Raw genomic sequence first — 20,983 nt, forward strand, 5'->3', positions numbered from 1 at the left:
AGACACTTCTTGCAAAACCAAACTTTCACCTCAAAACAGTTCAATCTGTGCTCAAAACTGAACTATGTTGTCAAATCGTGCCCCGAGTCAAAATTAAAAAAAAACTACTGAACAGTCACTAAACACTACGTAGAAAAATAGAAAACACAATACTCAGGACATGAAGCTGGTGAAATAAATGTTTATTGTTCACTGTAGGCTAAATGCAAGTTGCAAAAAAAAAAAAAAAAGTGCATTTAGCACTTGTACAAAAAGACAAAACAGAAATCTTGTGCATTTACATGTACTGTATCACTTTTAAAAACAAACAGAAATCATATGTGCTTACCACTTGTGTACAGTAAGCCTATGTATACTGTAAATATAAAGTACAAAAAATACAAATAAGTGAATTATTCAGCCACAGCATGATGTCTCCGTACTGGGTCAGGCCACAGGACTTCATCCACATCACAGGCCACATTTTGTCTGGCCAGGCAACGGGGAAAAAAACCCCTGGCATGCCGTATCCAGGCTTGGCATGCCTCCACACCTATGTCACCACAGGCAAGTCCCATGGCTTGCAGGAGATTTACCCTGGTGTAAGGTTGGCGTTCATATACCTTCCACCGCCATGAGGAGAAGAATTCCTCAATGGGGTTTAGGAAAGGGGAGTACGGTGGAAGGCAAAGATTGATAAAATCTTGGTTCATATTGAACCACTCTCTGACCTGGAGGGCTCTGTGAAAACTCACATTATCCCAAACAACCACATAGATGGGATGCTCATCCTGCTGCCCCAACAGAGCATCTCGCATGTTATTGAGGAAAATGAAGAGCTGGTGAGTGTTGTAGGGCCCCAGGTTGGCATGATGGTGGACAACCCTATGATTGCTGATGGCAGCACATAATGTGACATTGCCACCACGCTGCCCAGGAATACCAACAATGGCCCGATGGCCAATCACATTACGGCCTCTCCTTCTCCTTTTGGTGAGATTAAACCCAGCTTCATCCATATAGATGTATTCATGGGGTCTTTCCATTGCATCCAGTTCAAAAACCCTCTGTAGAAATAGATATAGTTCTGTAAGTGATACGGAAAGTGATTTAGGCCACTACAGTAAATCACTACAGTAATCAACATTGAATGTGTCTGGATGTATGCCAACCTGTACATACTGGAATCTTTGCTCCTTTACTCTGTCTGAGTTGCGGTCAAAAGGCACTCTGTATAGCTGTTTCATGCGCAGTCTGTTGCGCTTGAGGACACGATCAACAGTAGAGAGGCTGACACTGTTTATACCCTCAAAATTTACATGGTCCTCAATGATCTTCTGCTGAATTTCACGCAGTTTAATGGCATTGTTCTCACGGACCATATCAACAATTAGGGTCTCTTGGTGTGGGGAGAACATACCTGTCCTGCCACCCCCATGTGGCAGTCTTTCAATTCTACAAAAAGAGAACATGGAGTTACAAAAAATATACATGGAATACTAGGCCTACAAACAGTTAGACCAACCCTCCATTACAATACTACAGTACATTGGTACAGTGGTGTACTGGAACATATATTTACTTACAGTATACTGTGATACAGTATATAGTATGTCTTACAGTAATTGCTGTCAGCATTTACATACTAGGCTATAATTTAAAAAAAAAAGTTATTACCTGTTCTCTTCTCTAAATCTTCGGATTATGGTGGACACAGTGAATCTACTAAGGTTTGGTTGTACCCTTTGTCCAGCCTCCCTCATGCTCATACCATGGACAAGAACATGGTCAATCACAGTAGCTCTGATTTCATCAGATATTACTGTTCTTTGTCTTTGCTGACCACCTTGACCACCTCGACCACCTTGACCACCAGAAAAACTGTAATGGCGTACCCAATTTTTATGAACCGCAGGACCCAACAAGATATATTTGGCAGATTTTCCCACTCTGACACAAAATCTACTAAGGGCACCAGCCTCTCGAGGCTGGCCTCTGATGTACTCTGCACCACGAGCGCAGCGCCCTGAAACGGCGAACCGGCAGGAAACAAAAGGCCACTAAAGCTGATGTCACTCTGAGCGGTTTAGTGGGCATCAACGGAGCCTTAATAGTCGATGCCGATTCGGGAAAGAGATGGCTCGCAAGCGTCTCTGCACCGAACCATACCCATATCTTTTCAGTGAAAGTTTCACTGAAAACTCTTGCTGACATGGGCCGCCTCCACGATCTCGACACCTCGGTGTGGAGATCCGTGAAGAACGGAAGGCTCCGCTGCGGAGGCTGAGCAGAGCGGGCAGGCAGGAAGCGCTCATCGAGCCTACTTTTAACAGCGGCGCGCTCCTGATTAATATCCTGCGCTGGCCAGTCGATGTTTAATCTGGCCACCGCTCTGCTCAGAACCTCTACAAGCTCCTCACTCGCGGGGGATTGAAGTGGTGAATCTTCAACCCCCGGCTCGATACTGCAGACATCAACCTCCTCGGAGGATGACAACTGCAGCACCGAGGCCGCCCCCTGGGCGAGAGAAACCGGGTTGAAGCGACCCCAATTATGTAATATTTTGCCCCGGGAATGCGAATTTTAGTAGGCAGCCTGCTAAAAAGACACATATTTTACCCCCCAAATGCGATTTTTACCGGAGAAACACGATTGGGCTTGTTTTGGGCTAGTTTTGAGTAGCAATTGGGTGGATTTTGTTGTGAAAACCTGGCAACCCTGCCTCCCTTGCGCATATTAATCAAAATCTTCGGAAGACCGAAGTGTCACGTGAAGCATATGGAGATTTTTTCCTGGATTACCGCTGGTGTTACTCTACAAGCAGTGATGGGAATAACGGCGTTATAGATAAACGGCGTTACTAACGGAATTATTTTTTTCAGTAACGAGTAATCAAACGAATTACTGTTTCTCCCGTTACAACGCCGTTAGCGTTACTGAGAATAAAATGCGGCGTTACTATAATTGAGCTCACTGAAGCGGTTTTCATCCGAACAGGCTCTCTGTCAGTCGGACCTGCAACGTGTGTGTGTGTGTGTGTGTGTGTGGTAATCCCTACGTTATGGGGACACATAAAATGTCCCCACAAACATGGCAATATCCGAAATCCTCGTCCTTGTGGGGACATTTTTTGGTCCCCATGAGGAAAACATCTTATAAATCAGACTAAGTGATGTTTTTTGAAAATGTAAAAATGCAGAATGTTTCCTGTGATGGGCATGTTTAGGGGCAGGGGCAGTGTAGGGGGATAGAAAATACGGTTTGTACGGTATAAAAACCATTACGCCTATGGAAAGTCCCCATAAAACATGAAAACCCAACATGTGTGTGTGTGTGTGTGTGTGTGTGTGTGTGTGTGTGTGTGTGTGTGTGTGTGTGTGTGTGTGTGCGGGCGTGCATGCCATGCGTGTTTGTGGTACACATAACTGATGAGGATTGGTGGGTGGGAGACAAGGTTGAGGTTGATAGGTTGAGTTCACACACACACACACATATGCAAAGTCACACACGACCAGGAGGAGTCAGAGCAATGGCAAGTCCAACGACTTCAAAGGTAGCTTTCGCAAACTGGAAGTATAAGCGCTACTTTTCCCTTGTTGAGGTGAAAGGTAAGAATGTTTATGTAACGTGCAACTTATGCCCAGGAAGAAAGAGTCTCTCCACGTCGGTGGCAAGTAATTCTAATCTAATGAAGCGCCTCACATCATCACATGCCGCCACAAAATGAGTGGCTAAAAGCCCAGGTGATAACATGAGCTCCACTACCAAAGGAGTAGTATAGTACTGATAATATTTACACAATATTTACACTATAGTAGGTCTACTGATAATATTTACAATAATGTATTGAATTTGATATGTGTCTCTCACATTGTCCCACAGCAATAGTGTAGCCTACATTAATGTACAATGTTTTATAATAATAATTTATTCTATTTAGTGTCCAATTCATTAATTTAACATGTTTAATATTGGGGGCATCCAAGTTATTTGACATATTTGAACATTTGAAAAAAAAATTACTTTCCTTGGTAATTAGTTACTTTTATAATGATGTAACTCAGTTACTAACTCAGTTACTATTTGTAAGAAGTAACTAGTAACTATAACTAATTACTTTTTTTAAGTAACGTGCCCAACACTGTCTACAAGAGATTAAGTTAAGTGCACCTAAGCATTAAATGACTAGGTTGTAAATAGTTGGTTACTTTTACTTTTACTTTTAGTTTAGTACAGTCAGTGTGCACTTTATTATGTTGCTTGCTTGGTGCTACTGTGTGCAATAGTGTAATTTTTTTATTTATGCTTAAATATTTATCTTCAGAATTTATTTTCAGCACTGCGGGTATAAACAGGAAGCGAGAGCGAATGCACGCTGTTTTTCACTGAGGAGCCAAACTTAGTGGCTCGACCCTGCAGTGATGGTACAGCAACTGTGGCGACGGGACGTACGGAGGGAATGGCGCAGCAAGCCGACACTAGAACGGGCACTTCGGTGTTACTGACTATGGGAAGTGAGCACACAGGAAGATACCGGCTCTACACGGAGGCTATAGAATCTAGCGAACGTGTTAGGTGTCGCCCAGCCCGCAGCTCTACAAATATCTGTCAGCGAGGCGCCACGAGCCAGCGCCCAGGAAGAGGCAACACCCCTAGTGGAGTGGGCTCTTAACCCGAGCGGGCAGGGCACGTCTTGGGACTGATAAGCCAAGACGATGGCATCCACTATCCAGTGGGCCATCCTCTGCTTGGAGACAGCCTTTCCCTTCTGCTGTCCTCCGTAACAGACGAAGAGCTGCTCTGAGGTCCTGAAGCTTTGCGTTCTGTCCACGTAAGTCCGGAGAGCACGGACGGGACAGAGAAAAGCTAGGGCTGGGTCTGCCTCCTCCGAAGGCAGCTTTTGCAGGCTCACCACTTGGTCCCAGAAGGGAGTAGTGGGAACCTTGGGCACATATCCAGGCCAGGGTCTCATGATCACATGAGAGTTACCGGGCCCGAATTCCAGGCACGATTCGTCGACCGAAAATGCCTGCAGGTCCCCTACCCTCTTGATGGAGGCCAACGCAGTCAGGAGTAATGTCTTTAACGACAGAACTTTCAACTCAGCTGACTGCAGAGTCTCAAAAGGTACTCTCTGTAGTGCAGTTAGCACCAGAGTTAAGTCCCAAGAGGGTATGGAGGGAGGACGAGGCAGATTTAATCTCCTCGCTCCCCTAAGGAACCTGACGATCAGATCGTGCTTACCTAGAGATTTTCCATCCACGAGCTCATGATTAGCGGCGATAGCGGCGACATAGACTTTGAGGGTGGAGGGAGACAGCCTTCGCTCCAACCCATCTTGTAGAAAGGTAAGCACAGATGCGATCGAACATCTTCGGGGGTCTTCTCGGCGAGAAGAGCACCAATCGACGAACAGGTTCCACTTCAATGCATAGAGGCGCAAGACGAACTGCTAACAACTCGAGGCAATTGATATGCCATTGCAGTTGAGGCCCCGTCCACAGACCCGAAACTGCAAGCCCGTTGTATGTGGCACCAAAGCCCGTGGATGAGGCATCCGTGGAGACAACGGAGTGCCTGGACACTTGTTCTAGGGGAACTCCCGCCCGAAGAAACAAAGGGTCCGACCAGGGGCTGAAGGTTTGGCGGCACCTCGGAGTCACTTGGACGAGGAGGGATCCGCTGTGCCACGCCCATCTCGGGACTCGGTCGTGTAGCCACCATTGAAGCGATCTCATATGAAGCAATCCCAACGGCGTTACTGCGGCTGCGGATGCCATATGCCCCAGGAGCCTCTGAAAATGTTTCAGTGGTGCCGCTGTCCTGCCTCTGAACGAATTCAAGCAGTTCAACACTGACTGGACGCGCTCCTCTGTGAGGCGCGCTGTCATGGTGACCGAGTCTATCTCCATACCGAGAAAAGAGATCCTCTGTGTGGGACAGAGTTTGCTCTTCTCCCAGTTGACCCGAAGTCCCAACTGGCTGAGGTGACTGAGCACCTTGTCCCTGTGTTCGCACAACTGCTCTCGCGACTGGGCAAGGCGACAGGGACAGGCCTAAGGGCAAGACGCAGGAGAATCGAGACATGAAAGTACGCATCCTTCAGGTCGATCGCTGCAAACCAATCTTGGGGACGGATGCACCTGAAGATGCGCTTCTGCGTTAGCATTCTGAACGGTAGCCTGTGAAGGGACCGGTTCAGGAATCGCAGGTCCAAGATCGATCGTAACCCGCCGCCTTTCTTGGGTACAATGAAGTACGGGCTTCCTCGATCTCTGGACGGCCCATCTCAGGGTCGCTTGCTCCGCAGCTTGCCACCTGGCTTGGCAGCGGCCTGAGCGGGCTGGACATCCTTCCCACGGCCGGCCCCACACCGTCGGCTGGTGTTAGGCTGCTGCGGTGCCTTGGCAGGGGCGGAGGCGGCGGCGGGCAGACGTCCTCGGCGACGAGCAGTCAGAGTGGTGCCACCGGCGGTGGGTTGGAGGCAGCAAAGGGCCGCCGGGGCAGGATGTGCTTGATGGCCTCCGTCTGCTTCTGGGAGGCCGAGAACTGCTGGGCAAAGCTCTTGACCGCGTCACCGAACAATCCAGCTGACGAAATGGGGGAGTCCAGGAACCGATATTTATCGGTCTCCCTCATGTCGGCCAGGTTGAGCCAGAGATGACGCTCCTGGACCACAAGCGTGGACATCACCTTACCGATGGAACGGGCGGTGACTTTTGTTGCCCGGAGGGCGAGGTCCGTCGCCGTCCGGAGCTCCCGGAGGAGCTCTGGGTCAGGCCTACCCTCGTGCATGTCAAGGAGTGCCTGGGCCTGGTGGACCTGGAGCAACGCCATGGCATGCAAGGCGGAAGCCTTCCCAGTCAGACTGGAGGAGAACTTACAGGCTCGGGACGGGAGACGCGGGCCACCACGGCAGTTGGAGGCGGTCGCCGGACACAGTTGCATTGCGACGGCGCGCTCCACTGGCGGGATCCCCACGTACCCCTTGACTGGTCCGCCGTCGAGGGTAGTGAGGGGGGAGGAGTCACTCGGTCGGTTTCTGGCAGAAAAAGGTGTCGTTCACGACCTCGTGAGTTCCTCATGCACCTCCGGGAAGAATGGTGTCGGGGCGGGACGCTGAGAACCAGCGCGAGCCGCCCCGAGGAACCAATCGTCCAGCCTAGAGGGTTCGGGACACGGTGGAGGGTTCCACACGAGCCCTACCCTTTCGGCGGCCCGGGCAAGCATAGCAGTCATCTCGGGGTTCGGTGCAGCCGTTGCCACTCTCCCAGAGGGAGGCAGTACAGCTGAACCTTCATCCTCCGAGGACTGAAACTCCCCCTCCGATGCAGCGATCGACATCTGCTCGTCTGCCGGAGCTCCGAAAGTCACCACTGGCCGCCCATGGGAGGGACCAGCGGGTTCTCTCGGGAGCTCTACTGGTTGCGGAACCGAGGGAATAGGGGCCTGCGGAGTTTCACTCAGCGGGTTTGCCCTAAACGTGATCCTCAGATCACCCTGGCCATCCAAAGAAGTAGGTCTACCCGGGTTAGGGGTAGCGCTAGATCGTGGGATGGGTAAGGGGACTCCACCTGCCCAAAGGTAGGAGAGTCTCGATCTTAGTTCCGAGATAGTCATGTTCCCCCACCAGACCAACAGTATCTGTTGCTGTGAAAACAGCAGTTTTCTCTGTTCAACTGAGCAGCAAACCACCGCGGTCCCGCTGAGATGTGCCGTCTCTCCAACACGCGTTTCTCCCGTTCTCTCCGGTCTTGCTCTTTTCGCTGATAGCAGCTTTCACTCAAGGTTTTTGAGAGTCCTCTTCATTCGCCGTTTGGCTCCAAAGTGAATGATAACGTGCATTCGCTCTCGCTTCCTGTTTATACCCGCAGTGCGGGGTGGAGCGTGAGATGCAAATCTCGCACGCCAATTGTCATTGGCCGGTTCTATATAGCTCGAAGCTGATAGGGGCTCCCAGAAGTGATCCCAATTCGTCAGTACCGACTGAAAGGGAACTATTTTCACAAAATGTGTCAATATTTTTGATATTTCATATATTTTTGATTGGTATTGCATACTTATACAGTAGTTATACAGTACATTCCATGTGCAGCTATTGATTAGTATTGGCTATTGAGGACTTACATTCTGAAACAGAAATTAAAAATGTGTTAAAGAATATAAGGTTAGGAATATATGCATACAATTTTATCAGTGGCTGTGATCATGATAACATGTGGTATGGAAGTTTTACCCTCTGGGGTGATAATATCATGGAAACACCTTTGAGCCACATATTAAAAGGTTAGGGCCGGTAAACATTTCTTCAGAGAAGTGAAAGTTTGTATTCAGGTAAGACTGAAAACTGAATTGACTGTGACTTTATCAAGCAACATATGAATCAGATATTTAAAGCAATAAATTAACTTAGTAATAACAGAATCCATCTGCAGTAAGTATGTGTCGCTTTATTATATATTCAACTATAATACTAGGACACTATCATATATTTTAAAACCTTACAACATGTTTCTAAGTTCCTTGAAATGTCTATTTATGATACATTAAAGTGTTTCCATGCGTTGCTAAAAATCTGATTGATTGTGCTTGTTAGCATGTAAAATAGTGTGGACCGTGAAACTTGTTCAGACAACAGGCACTCTATGTAAAATGTCATATACCTGTACATGTTTACATGAGCATAAAATATGTCATAGAATGCAAAGTATCTGGCTAATGCATTTTACTACCTAAAGCTCATAAACTATATTTACATTATGTGTCTGGCTGTTACTCTGTTTGCAGGTTTTGTGTAGAACAAGCAATGGACAACCTGACATTTAAACACAGCATTCTTCTAGTGGAGGGACTTCAAGTTACACCTCAGTCTACCTATGTTGTTTTCATTTTGCTTCTTTTGGTTTATGTCTTTATTATGGTTTCCAATATTGCACTTGTAATTCTGATCTCAACAGAGAAGAACCTTCATCATCCTATGCATTTCCTGTTCTGTAACTTGCCACTGAACGATATATTAGGGACCACTGTCATTTTGCCACGCTTATTGCAGGACATTTTAAAAGAAACTTCAGAGCGCTATATCACATATGTGGAGTGTGTAGTTCAAGCCTATTTTGTGCATATTTTTGTAGCAGCATGCCACCCTGTTCTTATAATCATGGCCTTTGACAGATATGTGGCTATATGCAATCCATTGCGATACACAGCGATAATGACAAATAAAATGGTTATTAAACTATCAGCATCAGCCTGGGGGCTGTCAGTACTTATGGTATCAATTCTGATTGGACTTACTGTACGCCTTTCTCGCTGCAGATCTAAAATTGAAAACCCCTTCTGTGACAATGCCTCACTGTTTAAACTGTCCTGTGATGATGGTGTTGTTGTTAATAATGTGAATGGAATCATTTATACTGCGGTTTTATTTAGCTTCTCCATTTTGTCTGTATTTTTTACATATGGTAAGATTGCTACTGTATGCATAACCAGCAAAAACAAAGCACTCAACAGCAAAGCCATAAAAACCTGCAGCACTCATTTAGCGGTTTATTTAATCATGCTTGTTTCTGGCTCCACTTTTATTTTTCTTCATCGTTTCCCTGAATACTCTGAGAGCAGGAAACTAGCTAGTATAATGTTTCACATTGTACCACCAGGATTAAATCCCTTAGTATATGGTTTACAAACCAAAGAAATTAGACAGAAGTTTGTAAAATTTTGGTGCAGAGAAAAAGGAACGTCTTAATTTATTATGTCATTAAATTATTAAACGGTACATTGGTATCAGTTAATGTGTCAAGTCAGTAACTCCCCTTTAGGAATGCATACAAAGTAGTGGTATCAGTATAGGGCTTTAGTAACTTCTTTGAAACTTGAGAACTTATTATTTTAGTACTAAGTATAGGCTATCAGTGTCCTTACATGGTAAGGTGTAACAATATATTTATTACAGTAAAGGATCTATGTTTATACCCCAAATTGTACTGAACAGAATTTCTTGTACACTTTTTCATTTAGAAATATATTTAATAAATAATAAAAAAGGAAGTTTCTTAATTGAGTATGTATCATTATTGCACCTCACAAAAATGCTAAAGGAATAGTCCCTCTTTGAGTTTAGCAAAACTCTGCTGTCTCAGTTTCCTCAGGCCAGACTGCTCTGAGTGGGATTACATAATAATAGGAATAGAAATAACAAAAACATTAATATTATTATAAATAATAATAATAATAATAATAATAATAATAATAATAATAATCATTCTAAGACAGAAATTGGTTACTATTGTAATACAAATAAAATATATATTAATTTACATTAGTAAAATTACAATACTTTTGACTTTATAAACCTTCAAGATTTTATTTTGAAGGAAAACTACAGGAATAGTTTTAAGCATCTGACAACAGATTTACAAATTATTCTTATTACAAATATGTGTGAAATTAGTGAAAATGCGAAATAATAAGGGGATATAATAATCTGTTCACAAAAATATTGAAAAATATGCTAAAGTGAAAATGCAAAACTGTCGCATGTTGTTTTCCTGAATGCATATTAAACTCACAGTGCAAAAGTATAAAGTATAAAGTTCACTGCATTTACTGTGAACTGAGCTGCTTTGAGACTCTGCAAACACTGGGTGATGAGCAGCTTGCATGTGAAAACAAGAACATTTAAGATGGCTTGACATATGTACATAAGGATGGAAATGAACATACTATTTACGGAGTACTGAGAGATATACACTTTACACTGCCTACTAAAGGGATAACATGTGAGAAGCCTAGGGTAATAGCAAAAATCTGTTTGGCATTCTGTAGATTATAATAATATATAATATCATAAAGTATTAAAATTGTTATTCAGGAAGCAGGAAGGCAGATCTCCAAGAGTAAGATTAGGTACTCTTTCCCTGAGGCATAGGCCTACAACCGTAAGTCACATGATCCCTACAGGCGAGTTAAGCAAAGATAACCATCACAATTATCAGTGGCTGTAAGCATACTAGTTTTTCCCTCTTGGGTGATGACAGCATCAAAGAAACATGTTCAAGCCACATACAGTATTAAAAGGCAAGGGCAGATCAAGGTTTCTTAAAAAAAAAAAGTATATATATATTTGATACTGAATATGACTAGCCTACTACTTGATATCAGTCAGTTTGACAACTTGTCATCTGTGAAGCAATACTTCAATTTTGTTAAATAGTGGGACACATCAAGTGCAAGTATTTTTGTATTACAAGTATTACATACTGTAACTTTAAAGTAACACATACCAAGATCTTTGATTTTTCAAATTACTTGTGGTGTTAAATACAGTTCTGAATGATTGTGTGGTTTCAAAAACATGACAATTAGTGCAGACTGTAAAAAGCAAACAATGTTTATTATCTATAAAACATGCATCATAACAGTGAGGAAACAGGGACAGGTCTGATACTGTCTGTTACTTATTACTCTTTTTTGCAGGTTTTGAGTAGAGAAGCCAATGGACAACCTGACAGTCACAAACAGCATTCTCCTCGTGGAGGGATTGAAATTTACACCTCAGTCTTCTTATCCTGTTTTCATCCTGCTTCTCTTGGTTTACGTCTTTATAATGGGATGTAACATTGGACTTATAATCCTGATCTCAACTGAAAAGAATCTGAATCACCCAATGCATTTTCTGTTCTGTAACTTGCCAGTCAATGATATAATTGGGACCTCTGTCATTTTGCCACGCTTACTGCAGGACATTTTAAGGGAACCCTCAGAGCGCTACATGACATATGTGGAGTGTGTTTTTCAAGCATATGTTGTGCACATATTTGGAACTGTAAGCCACACTGCTCTAATGATCATGGCCTATGACAGATATGTGGCTATATGTAATCCATTACGATACACGGCGATAATGACCAATAAAATGGTAGTTAAACTATCCGCATCAGCTTGGGGGCTGTCAGTACTTGGAGTGTCAATTCTGATAGGTCTCACTATACGCCTGTCTCGATGCAGATCTAAAATTGAAAACCCTTTCTGTGACAATGCCTCATTGTTTAAACTGTCCTGTGAAGACAGTGTGGTTATTAATAATTTGTTTGGAGTATTTTCTACTGTGGTTACCTTTAGTTTCTCACTTGGGTCTGTATTCCTAACATATGGAAAGATTTTGGCAGTAAGCAGAAGTAGGAAAAGCAAATCACTCAACAGTAAAGCCTTAAAAACCTGCGGCACACACATAGCTGCATATATAATCATGTTTGTTTCTTGTGCCAACATGGTTTTTCTCCATCGTTTTCCTGCATACTCTGACAGCAGGAAACTAGCTAGTATAATGTTCCATATTGTTCCACCAGGACTAAATCCTTTAGTATATGGTTTACAAACCAAAGAGATAAGACAAAAGACTGTAAAACTTTGCTGTAGAAACCAAGTTAATGTAAAGTGATTATTTTTCTTATGTGAATATATATATATATTCTAACTGATTAACATAACATTTAAAAAAGAAAATTTAAATTAATAATAATTAATCTAGGACATCTGGTTAATTTAACTTGTCAACTTTAAAATATGTTTTTCCATCTATTTTCACTCTGTCTCTAATATTCTGAAAATGTAAAAAGTTGTTTTACACATTTACAGATATTTAGCATTTTTTATTTCAAATGATGTCTCAGAATATTTTATTTGCAAAAACAAGAAGATTATATCTATTCTGGCCATCTTTGTCAGTCTTTAGTTTTAACAAATGCTAAACATGCAGATTTCCCTAAGAGATCAATAAAATGTCTATATATAATTGTGACATGTATTTACCAAATTATGTGTAAACTTGTTCAAACTTATGTCTAAAAAAAAAGTCACACATGAATCAAACTTAACGAATCACACATGGGTAGCACTTTATTTTACTATCCTGTTTCGCATGAACATATATATGTACTCATTGTAGTAATGACACTAACTGGGTAATAACTAGGTACTAACCCTGAACCAACCTATAAACACAGCTTAACCCATGCATTTCCCTTAAACTACACTGTAAGTACATTGAAAGTGCATGTACTGTAATATAAAGTGCAACCCACACATGTACAAAACACAACTAATGATATTTATGGTATGGGCTCATTCTTGTTTAAATCTTTGACAAAAACATGAAATATAGTTCAACATATTTAGCCACTCACACTTCAGATGTCTTATCCCCTATTGTGTGGGGTGTCATTTTAAACACTTTGATAACACCAGCTAGTTAAAGTTTAGATTTTGCCCTAAGAATATACATGGTTAAGGTGCAGATGGGAATTTTTTCATAACCGGTGTTGTAGTCATGGTGTTTTAAAAGAGAAGAAATAAGAGTGATTTATCATGCTGACAGCAGATAAGAAACAGCACTGAGGTATAGAGTGCAACAGTTTTGTTTCCGGAAAAAAAAAACTCATTCATTTTCTTAGGGAAATCAATATGAACCTTTAAAGACAGATCTATTATGAGCTACGGGGTTGTTAATTGATACTATTACACGGCTCTGTGGATTCTGATTGGTCAATGGTGGACATTAAATATTACCATACCTATTTAATGTCCACTGTGGTTTTCATTATTTTGTTCATAACTTGATTTTTGTTACTATGTGACCAGGGCCTGAAATTAACTTTGTTTGACCACCAGCCACTGTGCCACTGTGCCACTGTTCACCAGCCACTGTTCAATCATATCTTTGATATTTTTACCTTTTAAAAAGGGCATTTTTTCTTATTAAATATAGGCTATGCTTCAGCTTTCAGTTTCTATTCTTAAATTTGATCTATAAATTAAATTAGAATAATAAGACACTGTAGGGCTGGTACCAATCAAATTAAATAATTTAAAATGAAAAATTACAACTACATTAAAAAATTGTATGACATTGTTTTAAATATTGTTGAAAATACAAATAAGACAAGTTGGAAAGAATGTTTAAACATGAAAGTAAACCACCAGTAGGTGGCAGCAGGTGACCATTTTAATTGGTGAGTCATTGAGTCGATTCGTTCAAACAGTCGTTTATGAATAGGTCATTGAATCTTTGATACAAACGATTCATTCAAAGCGCGGAATCATTCTTTAACATTGATTTCTCCTCGAGAGGCTGCACGAGTGTCAACAGCGCAACATTGTTACCGTCAGTTTATTATACATTACATTAGGCTATTTATTATTATCCACTATCGATTGCCACTTACGCTAAATTAATGCAGAATCATTCTTGCATTTTGTTGATTCCCTAGTTCCCTTTCGTTCAGTCACTACGACGTAACGTTAGTGACTAACGAATGGGGGTTTCGCTTAGAAGCCTATCATCTTCGAGCTTAGAGAAAACGCCCAATGGCGTGCCAATGCCATGGGGCATGCGGAATTTGCATACGTAACTGCGCCTCACCGCGTGAGTATATAAGGAAGTTCGTGGCAATATCGCATTATGTTTCTGCTTTCGGAGCCAAGAGAACCTACCTCTTCACTCCTACAGCCTTCTGAGACTCTGTCAGCTTCTTCGAGACGAGCAGCTTTCCAGTCGGTGTTGGTGTAACGGTGCGTTCCAGTGATCGCATACTTCCTGCCTGCTGATCTGCGCAGTGGTCCGTTTGACAGCTGGTGTGTGTTTCCCTGGGCGCTTCGGCATCGACTGCGAGGCTTTCCTCTCACAAAAAGATCTTGCGCGTGGCACGTCTTTTTCAAGACGGCTCGCCCGTGCACTTCCGGGTGCGATCGATTTCCGCTGCTGTCTATGGGCGCATTCACTGCTCGAGCGTGTTTGGGCTTCAGCACGTTCGGGCAGTGTTTGCGGATGTGTCACGTTTCCATTGCAGGAACGTGACCATCGCGATGTCGCGGTCGAGACTCAATGATCTCCGTGAGGAGAGAGAGTCCCCTCTGCCACACCCCAATCTACCGTCCCCGAGTGAGATGGTACTTTGGCTGGTGGCCAGGGTGACCTGAGGGCGGTGCTGTGGTATTAAGAACCCCGACGTTCATTCCTCGGGCCACGCCCCCCACTTACACATCGCTTCCCGCGAGTGTTGGATTGAATCAACGGCCAGTCTCTGACTCCCCGTTCGTTCAGTTCACGCTCCGGATAGCAGTGAGATGTCGATCGCCGCATCCCAAGATGGGCTGGAGTCCTTTGGGGATGACGATTAGGTTGTGCTCCGCCTCCGGGTGTGTCAGCACTGCCTGATCCGACCTAAAGTTGACAGCCATGTTATCTTGGGCAGCCGCGAGTCTCGCGCTGGTGTGGAACTCCGCCCAGTCGCGGGTGCTCGTGGTTGCGCGATTGGTTTTTGGGGGCGGCACCCGAAAGCTGTTGGGCCCCGCCCCCAATGCCTTTCGCTCCCGGGGTGCATGAGGAGATGACGCGGTCCCAGAAGTCCCCGTGCTTCCCGCGACCGTTTGGCATGCGGTCAGCGCCTGAGGGTGCTGGCCGTTTTTCATTGAGAAATATCTCGACGCCTTTCGGGTGTTTCAGCCTCGCGCCTGTTTGGCTTTTTTTCCCGAGGGATGAAAGCCAATTGTATTATAAGGGCTCGAGCCACGTTGCTGAGGCAGTATTCGTCTGATGATTATGGCTGCATTTAAGTCTGAGGATTTAAATGAAATGGGATCTGACTTTGAGGAGTTAGATATTCAGCCGGTTATTTCGGACCATGTTTCACTGTATTGTGTGATACTGTTGGGTGCGAGGCATGCGGTCAGCGCCTGAGGGTGCTGGCTGTTTTCATTGAGAAATATCTCGACGCGTACTACCGTGCGCCTTTCGGGTGTTTCAGCCTCGCGCCTGTTTGACTTTTTTCCCGAGGGATGAAAGCCAATTGTATTATAATGGCTCGAGCCATGTTGCTGAGGCAACGTGTGGTTACGAGCCATATAAATACAATAAAACAGTATCGTCTGATGATTATGGCTGCATTTAATTCTGAGGAATTAAATAATATATGATCTGACTTTGAGGAGTTAGATATTCAGCCTATCATTCAGACCATATTATGGCTGCATTTAATTCTGAGGAATTAAATTAAAGTATTATCTAACGTGAGGAGTTAGATGTATTTTTTACTCAGCCTATCATTCAGACTAGGTTGCACGGGTTGGGTGATTATGATGGCATTTAATTCTGAGGAATTGAGTGTCATGTTATCTGACTTTGATAAGTTAGATACTTTAATGGGTCTGTCACCCAAGCGTGTTTGACTTGTCTGGATATTCATCTAAGAGGGAGCCCTCCTGAAGTTGATGTCGTTCTTGCCGCCTTGTGGCCTGCGGGACACATCAGTTTCAGGCGGTTGCTAAGCGCAGTGTCCGCCCTAGTGTTGCGGCCCTGTCGAGCTGCTCCCTTAGATGAGGCCCCTGCTGGCCAGCCCCCTCTCCCGGGTAGGAGCGACCGAGGTAGTTTTCCCCCAGGAGCTCTCGGGAAATCAGTGCTGTGTTCCCGCCGTCAAAGACGCTTCGGGCGTCAATGATTTCCCGCGGACACACGGCGCCTTCGTCACCTCCAATAGGACTTGCGACTGGGCAGCGAACGTGTGCGCCCACCGAAAATCGTTCTCCACTGCTCCCGTCCGGTTAGCCGCTTCAGGGGGTCGGGAACGAGTTTCGGTTGACACCCGAGGCCAGCCTCGAGAGGCTGGTTCCCTTAGTAGATTATCTCGGCGCATGGTCATGCCTTCCGAGTGTGTCTACGTGGGTCCTGCAGACTGTAGAGCTGGGTTGCAGGCTTCAGTTCGGTTCTCCTACCCCGAAGTTCAACGGGGTGGTCCGAACTGTGGTCGGCCCAGAGCAGGTTCAGGTTATGGAACAAGAAGTACAGCCCTGTTAGCCAAGGAGGCCATAGAACGGGTCCCTCTGGCAGACAGGGAGTCCGGGTTCTACAACCGGTACTTCATAGTTCCCAAGAAGGATGGTGGGTTGCGTCCGATAATAGATCTCAGGCTCTTGAATCGGTCTCTGAGGAGATTCAGGTTCAAGATACTCATAATTCCAGCCATCGTGAGTCAGATTCAGTCCGAGGACTGGTTCGTCACGATAGATCTAAAGGATGCATGCTTCCATATTTCCATCCTTCCATGTCACAGGAGGTTCCTGAGGTTCGCTTTCGGGGGCGAAGCGTACCAATATCAGGTTCTTCCCTTCGGCCTGGCACTCTCCCCTCGCAAAGATGGCGGTTCGGCATCGAGATGTCGTTCTGGCCCACATCAGGTGCTTGGGGCTGAGACTCAACACGAAGAAGAGCGTGTTGACGCCCTCCCAGCGGACTACGTTCGTGGGGGTTGTATGGGACTCCACGTCGATGCGGGCACAAATGTCCCCCGGACTCGTGGAGTCCATACTGGCGATGGTCTCCTGAGTGAAGTCAGGCCGCAGCCTCACTGTGAAGCAGTTTCAGAGACTGCTGGAGCTCAGGGCAGCAGCGTCCAAAGTGATACCTTTTGACCTGCTGCACATGAGACCCCTACAGTGGTGGCTGAGGGCCAAGGGGTTTTCCCCGAGGGGAAATCCGTTTCATATGATCAGGGTAACGCGCAAATGCCTACGTTCCCTCATCATATGGCGGAAACCTTGGTTCCTGTCCCAAGGACCAGTGCTGGGAGCATCATGTTGCCGGAGAGCCGCTTCAACAGATGCTTCCCTCACTGGCTGGGGCGCGGGCATGGGCGGCCGCTTTGTGAGAGGTCTGTGGGAGACCCGGCATTGGAAATACTTGTTCTTAAAGCTTTAGCTAATATTTGGAAATGCTTGTTCTTAAAGCTATAGCTAATATTGGAAGTGCTTGTTCTTAAAGCTATAGCTAATATTGGAAATGCTTGTTCTTAAATCTATAATTAATATTGGAAGTGCTTGTTCTTAAAGCTATAGCTAATATTGGAAATACTTGTTCTTAAATCTATAATTAATATTGGAAGTTCTTGTTCTTAAAGCTATAGCTAATATTGGAAATACTTGTTCTTAAAGCTTTAGCTAATATTTGGAAATGCTTGTTCTTAAAGCTATAGCTAATATTGGAAGTTCTTGTTCTTAAAGCTATAGTTAATATTGGAAATGCTTGTTCTTAAATCTATAATTAATATTGGAAGCGCTCGTTCTTAAAGCTATAATTAATATTGGATGTGCTTGTTGTTAAAGATATAGTGTCTGATGCATGCTTGGCTTAAAGCGATATAGCTACTGGAAAACTACTTTTTCTTAAGCTATAGATGTTGGAAATGTGCTTGTCTCAAAGTGATATCGTAAGCTATAGTAGAGTTTGGAAACAAGCTTGTTTTTAAAAGCTGTTGGTGCTATTGGAAACACCCTTGTATTAAGTTATAACTAACTTTAGAGTAGAACTTTAGAGTTAGAAGTTACTTTTCAGATTTGAATAAAGATTACCACGACACTATTTTTACGGTGTATCAACTTGCACAGATTACCCGTTCACCCTTAAACTCAGGAAATAAATTAAAGTAAATAAATAAATTAAAATTGGAAATGCTTTCTTCAAGCTATAGTCGCTATTGGAATTTGGAAATATGCTTTTTCTTAAAGCTATAGGCACTATTGGAAATATGCTTTTCTTAAAGCTATAGGCACTATTGGGAATAAGCTTTTCTTAAAGCTATAGGCACTATGGGAATTGGATATTATTAAAGTGGTAGTTAAAGCTGATAGAGGTGTTTTGGGTCTTATCCTGATATATTGCTAAGATACGTTTTACTCGCGGTCACATGACCTCACATTCTTATGTATCAATTTGTTCCTAGCACTTCAGCATAATTCTAAGCACACTAAACTGATAGGAAAGGGGATGAACGGCGTTTTATCTCTGAATCTGACTCTGCTTTTATGTCATCTATGTTAGCCTTCCTGAGGAGTCATCCACAAGCTGGTCAGCAGGATCCATTATTTGCCTTGGAGAAGGGAAAGCTCGTGTCCAGAGCCTGGCTTGTCTCCTGTCTCCGCCGCTATGCATACTGCAAGCTTCCCTCAGAGTGTTATACAGCTCATTCTCTGTGCATAATGGCTACTACAACTGCAGCTTCCTCCACTTCTGTCTCTACATTTGAAGGCCATTCATGCGATTGTCTTCAGCTGCTTATGAACGTTTTATCTGGCCCAATGCTCGAGCCATCCATTAGAAAAGCTATGAGTGCTGCTCTCTGATCGTGGCATGAGAAATGTAATATTATAGCTTCAGTAGCTGTCTATATAATATATATATTTCTATCATTAGCTGGTTACATTCATCATGCTAGCTTCACGTAGATCGATTGGATCTTTACAATTAGGCTCTCCTAGTCCTAATTCATGTGAGCGTCCACTAATGCTGCTGCTGTCCCCTGACTCAATGCTATTTCATGGTGCTCATAAAAGGTCAGGAGACTCATCTGAACAGAACCATATTGCCACTAATTCGTAATTCATTCATAAGATGTCTAAGCATTTTAATTGTCTAATTCCATCCTTTTGTTTTATTCTCAAGACGATTGCCAGGTGTGGTTTGTTTGGGGGGAATAGTTAAGCTCTCCCAGTCCTAAACTGTGTGAGCGTTCTCTAATGCTGCTGCTGTGACTCTCTGCAATTTCATGGTGCTCATGAAAGGTCAGAGGACTCCCTAAACAGAGCCATACCGCCAAAAACAAATTTAATTCAGAATTCATCAACTGATTGCAATTCAATACAAATTTCTAAATCATTTTTATTGTCATGTGTGTTCTTGACTTAATGGACCTGACAGAACTAGATAATGGAACTGCATGATAACTAGATCCAATAACAGTTCCAGAACATTTGTATTCACGGGCAGATGTGAATTGACTATTTTTTCTTTCTCAAAATTACTAAAAAGAAGCATTAATGGAACATCAGATGTTCTTGAACCAGATTCCTATCCCAAGCTAGCACATGCCCCCCCACTGGCCCCCGGGCTAGCAGCGCTTGGGAAGAACTCATGTTCCTGTCTCTGAGGACCCAGAGACCGGTGATGACGGTGTGCGCCACCCATGGGTCCCGCCACTCGCATCCCTCTCTGTCGCCAGCCTCCTGGCAGAGCAGACCCCAGTGGAACGTGCGTCCTTCCCTGGTCTCCTCTGTCAGGACGCAGCCGTTAACCGTGCCCCGACCCCGGGACGCCCAACAGCCTCCCCTGTCCGGGCCGGTAACGCTGCCTCGCTGCCCCACCCTGGGTACGTCTGCCGTCCGTATGACCCCGTTGGTGCAGTCTCTGGAAGCATGGCTTCAGCTTCCGGGGCTGTCCCGCTGGGTCGCGCGGGCCGCCAGGCGCGGCTACTCGATTCAGTTCGCGCAGGCTCCTCCCCGCTACAGGGGAGTCCGCTATACCGTGACCGGGGCCCATGCCCCCGTCATGCTTGCGGAGATTGCCACCCTGCTGGCGAAGGGTGCGATCGAGCCTGTCCCTCCAGCCGAAATGAAGTCGGGGTTCTACAGCCCCTACTTCATTGTACCCAAGAAAACCGGTGGGTTACGGCCAATCCTGGACCTTCGCATCTTGAACCGATCCCTTCACCGGCTTCCGTTCAAGATATTGACTGCGAAACGCCTTTTCGAATGCGTTCGTCGTCACGATTGGTTTGCAGCGATCGACCTGAAGGATGCCTACTTTCATGTCTCCATCCTTCCTCGACACAGACCGTTCCTACGGTTTGCTTTCGAGGGGCGGGCATATCAGTGCGCAGTCCTCCCATTCGGGCTATCTCTGTCCCCTCGCGTCTTTACGAAGATTGCCGAGGCAGCCCATGCGCCCCTTCGGCAGCACGGGGTTCGCATCCTGAACTATCTCGACGACTGGCTCATACTGGGCCACTCTCGGGAGCAGGTTTGCAGACAGAGAGATCGGGTGCTCCAACACCTAGCCCATCTGGGCCTTCGGGTCAACTGGGAGAAGAGCAAACTCTGCCCCGCGCAGAGGATCTCTTTTCTCGGTATGGACATCGACTCGGTCGCCATGTGCGCGCAGCTTTCGAGCGAGCGCACG

General features: G+C 44.7%; 2 protein-coding genes across 2 annotated transcripts; both read left to right on the forward strand.

The window, feature by feature from the left end:
* Positions 1 to 8,785: 8,785 nt before the first annotated feature.
* On the forward strand, positions 8,786 to 9,727 carry LOC307137723 (olfactory receptor 8G17-like; the record flags this gene model as incomplete). Its single annotated transcript, XM_079835582.1, has 1 exon — positions 8,786 to 9,727. One exon carries the CDS (start codon positions 8,786 to 8,788, stop codon positions 9,725 to 9,727), a length of 942 nt encoding a protein of 313 aa, XP_079691708.1.
* A 1,749-nt stretch (positions 9,728 to 11,476) lies between these two features.
* LOC307137722 (olfactory receptor 8U9-like) lies at positions 11,477 to 12,421 on the forward strand (the record flags this gene model as incomplete). Its single annotated transcript, XM_079835581.1, has 1 exon — positions 11,477 to 12,421. The coding sequence occupies one exon, from the start codon at positions 11,477 to 11,479 to the stop codon at positions 12,419 to 12,421; it is 945 nt and encodes a 314-aa protein (XP_079691707.1).
* Positions 12,422 to 20,983: the final 8,562 nt, after the last annotated feature.

This window comes from Gobio gobio (genome assembly GCF_949357685.1).
Source record: "Gobio gobio genome assembly, chromosome: 14".
NCBI lineage: Eukaryota > Metazoa > Chordata > Actinopteri > Cypriniformes > Gobionidae > Gobio > Gobio gobio.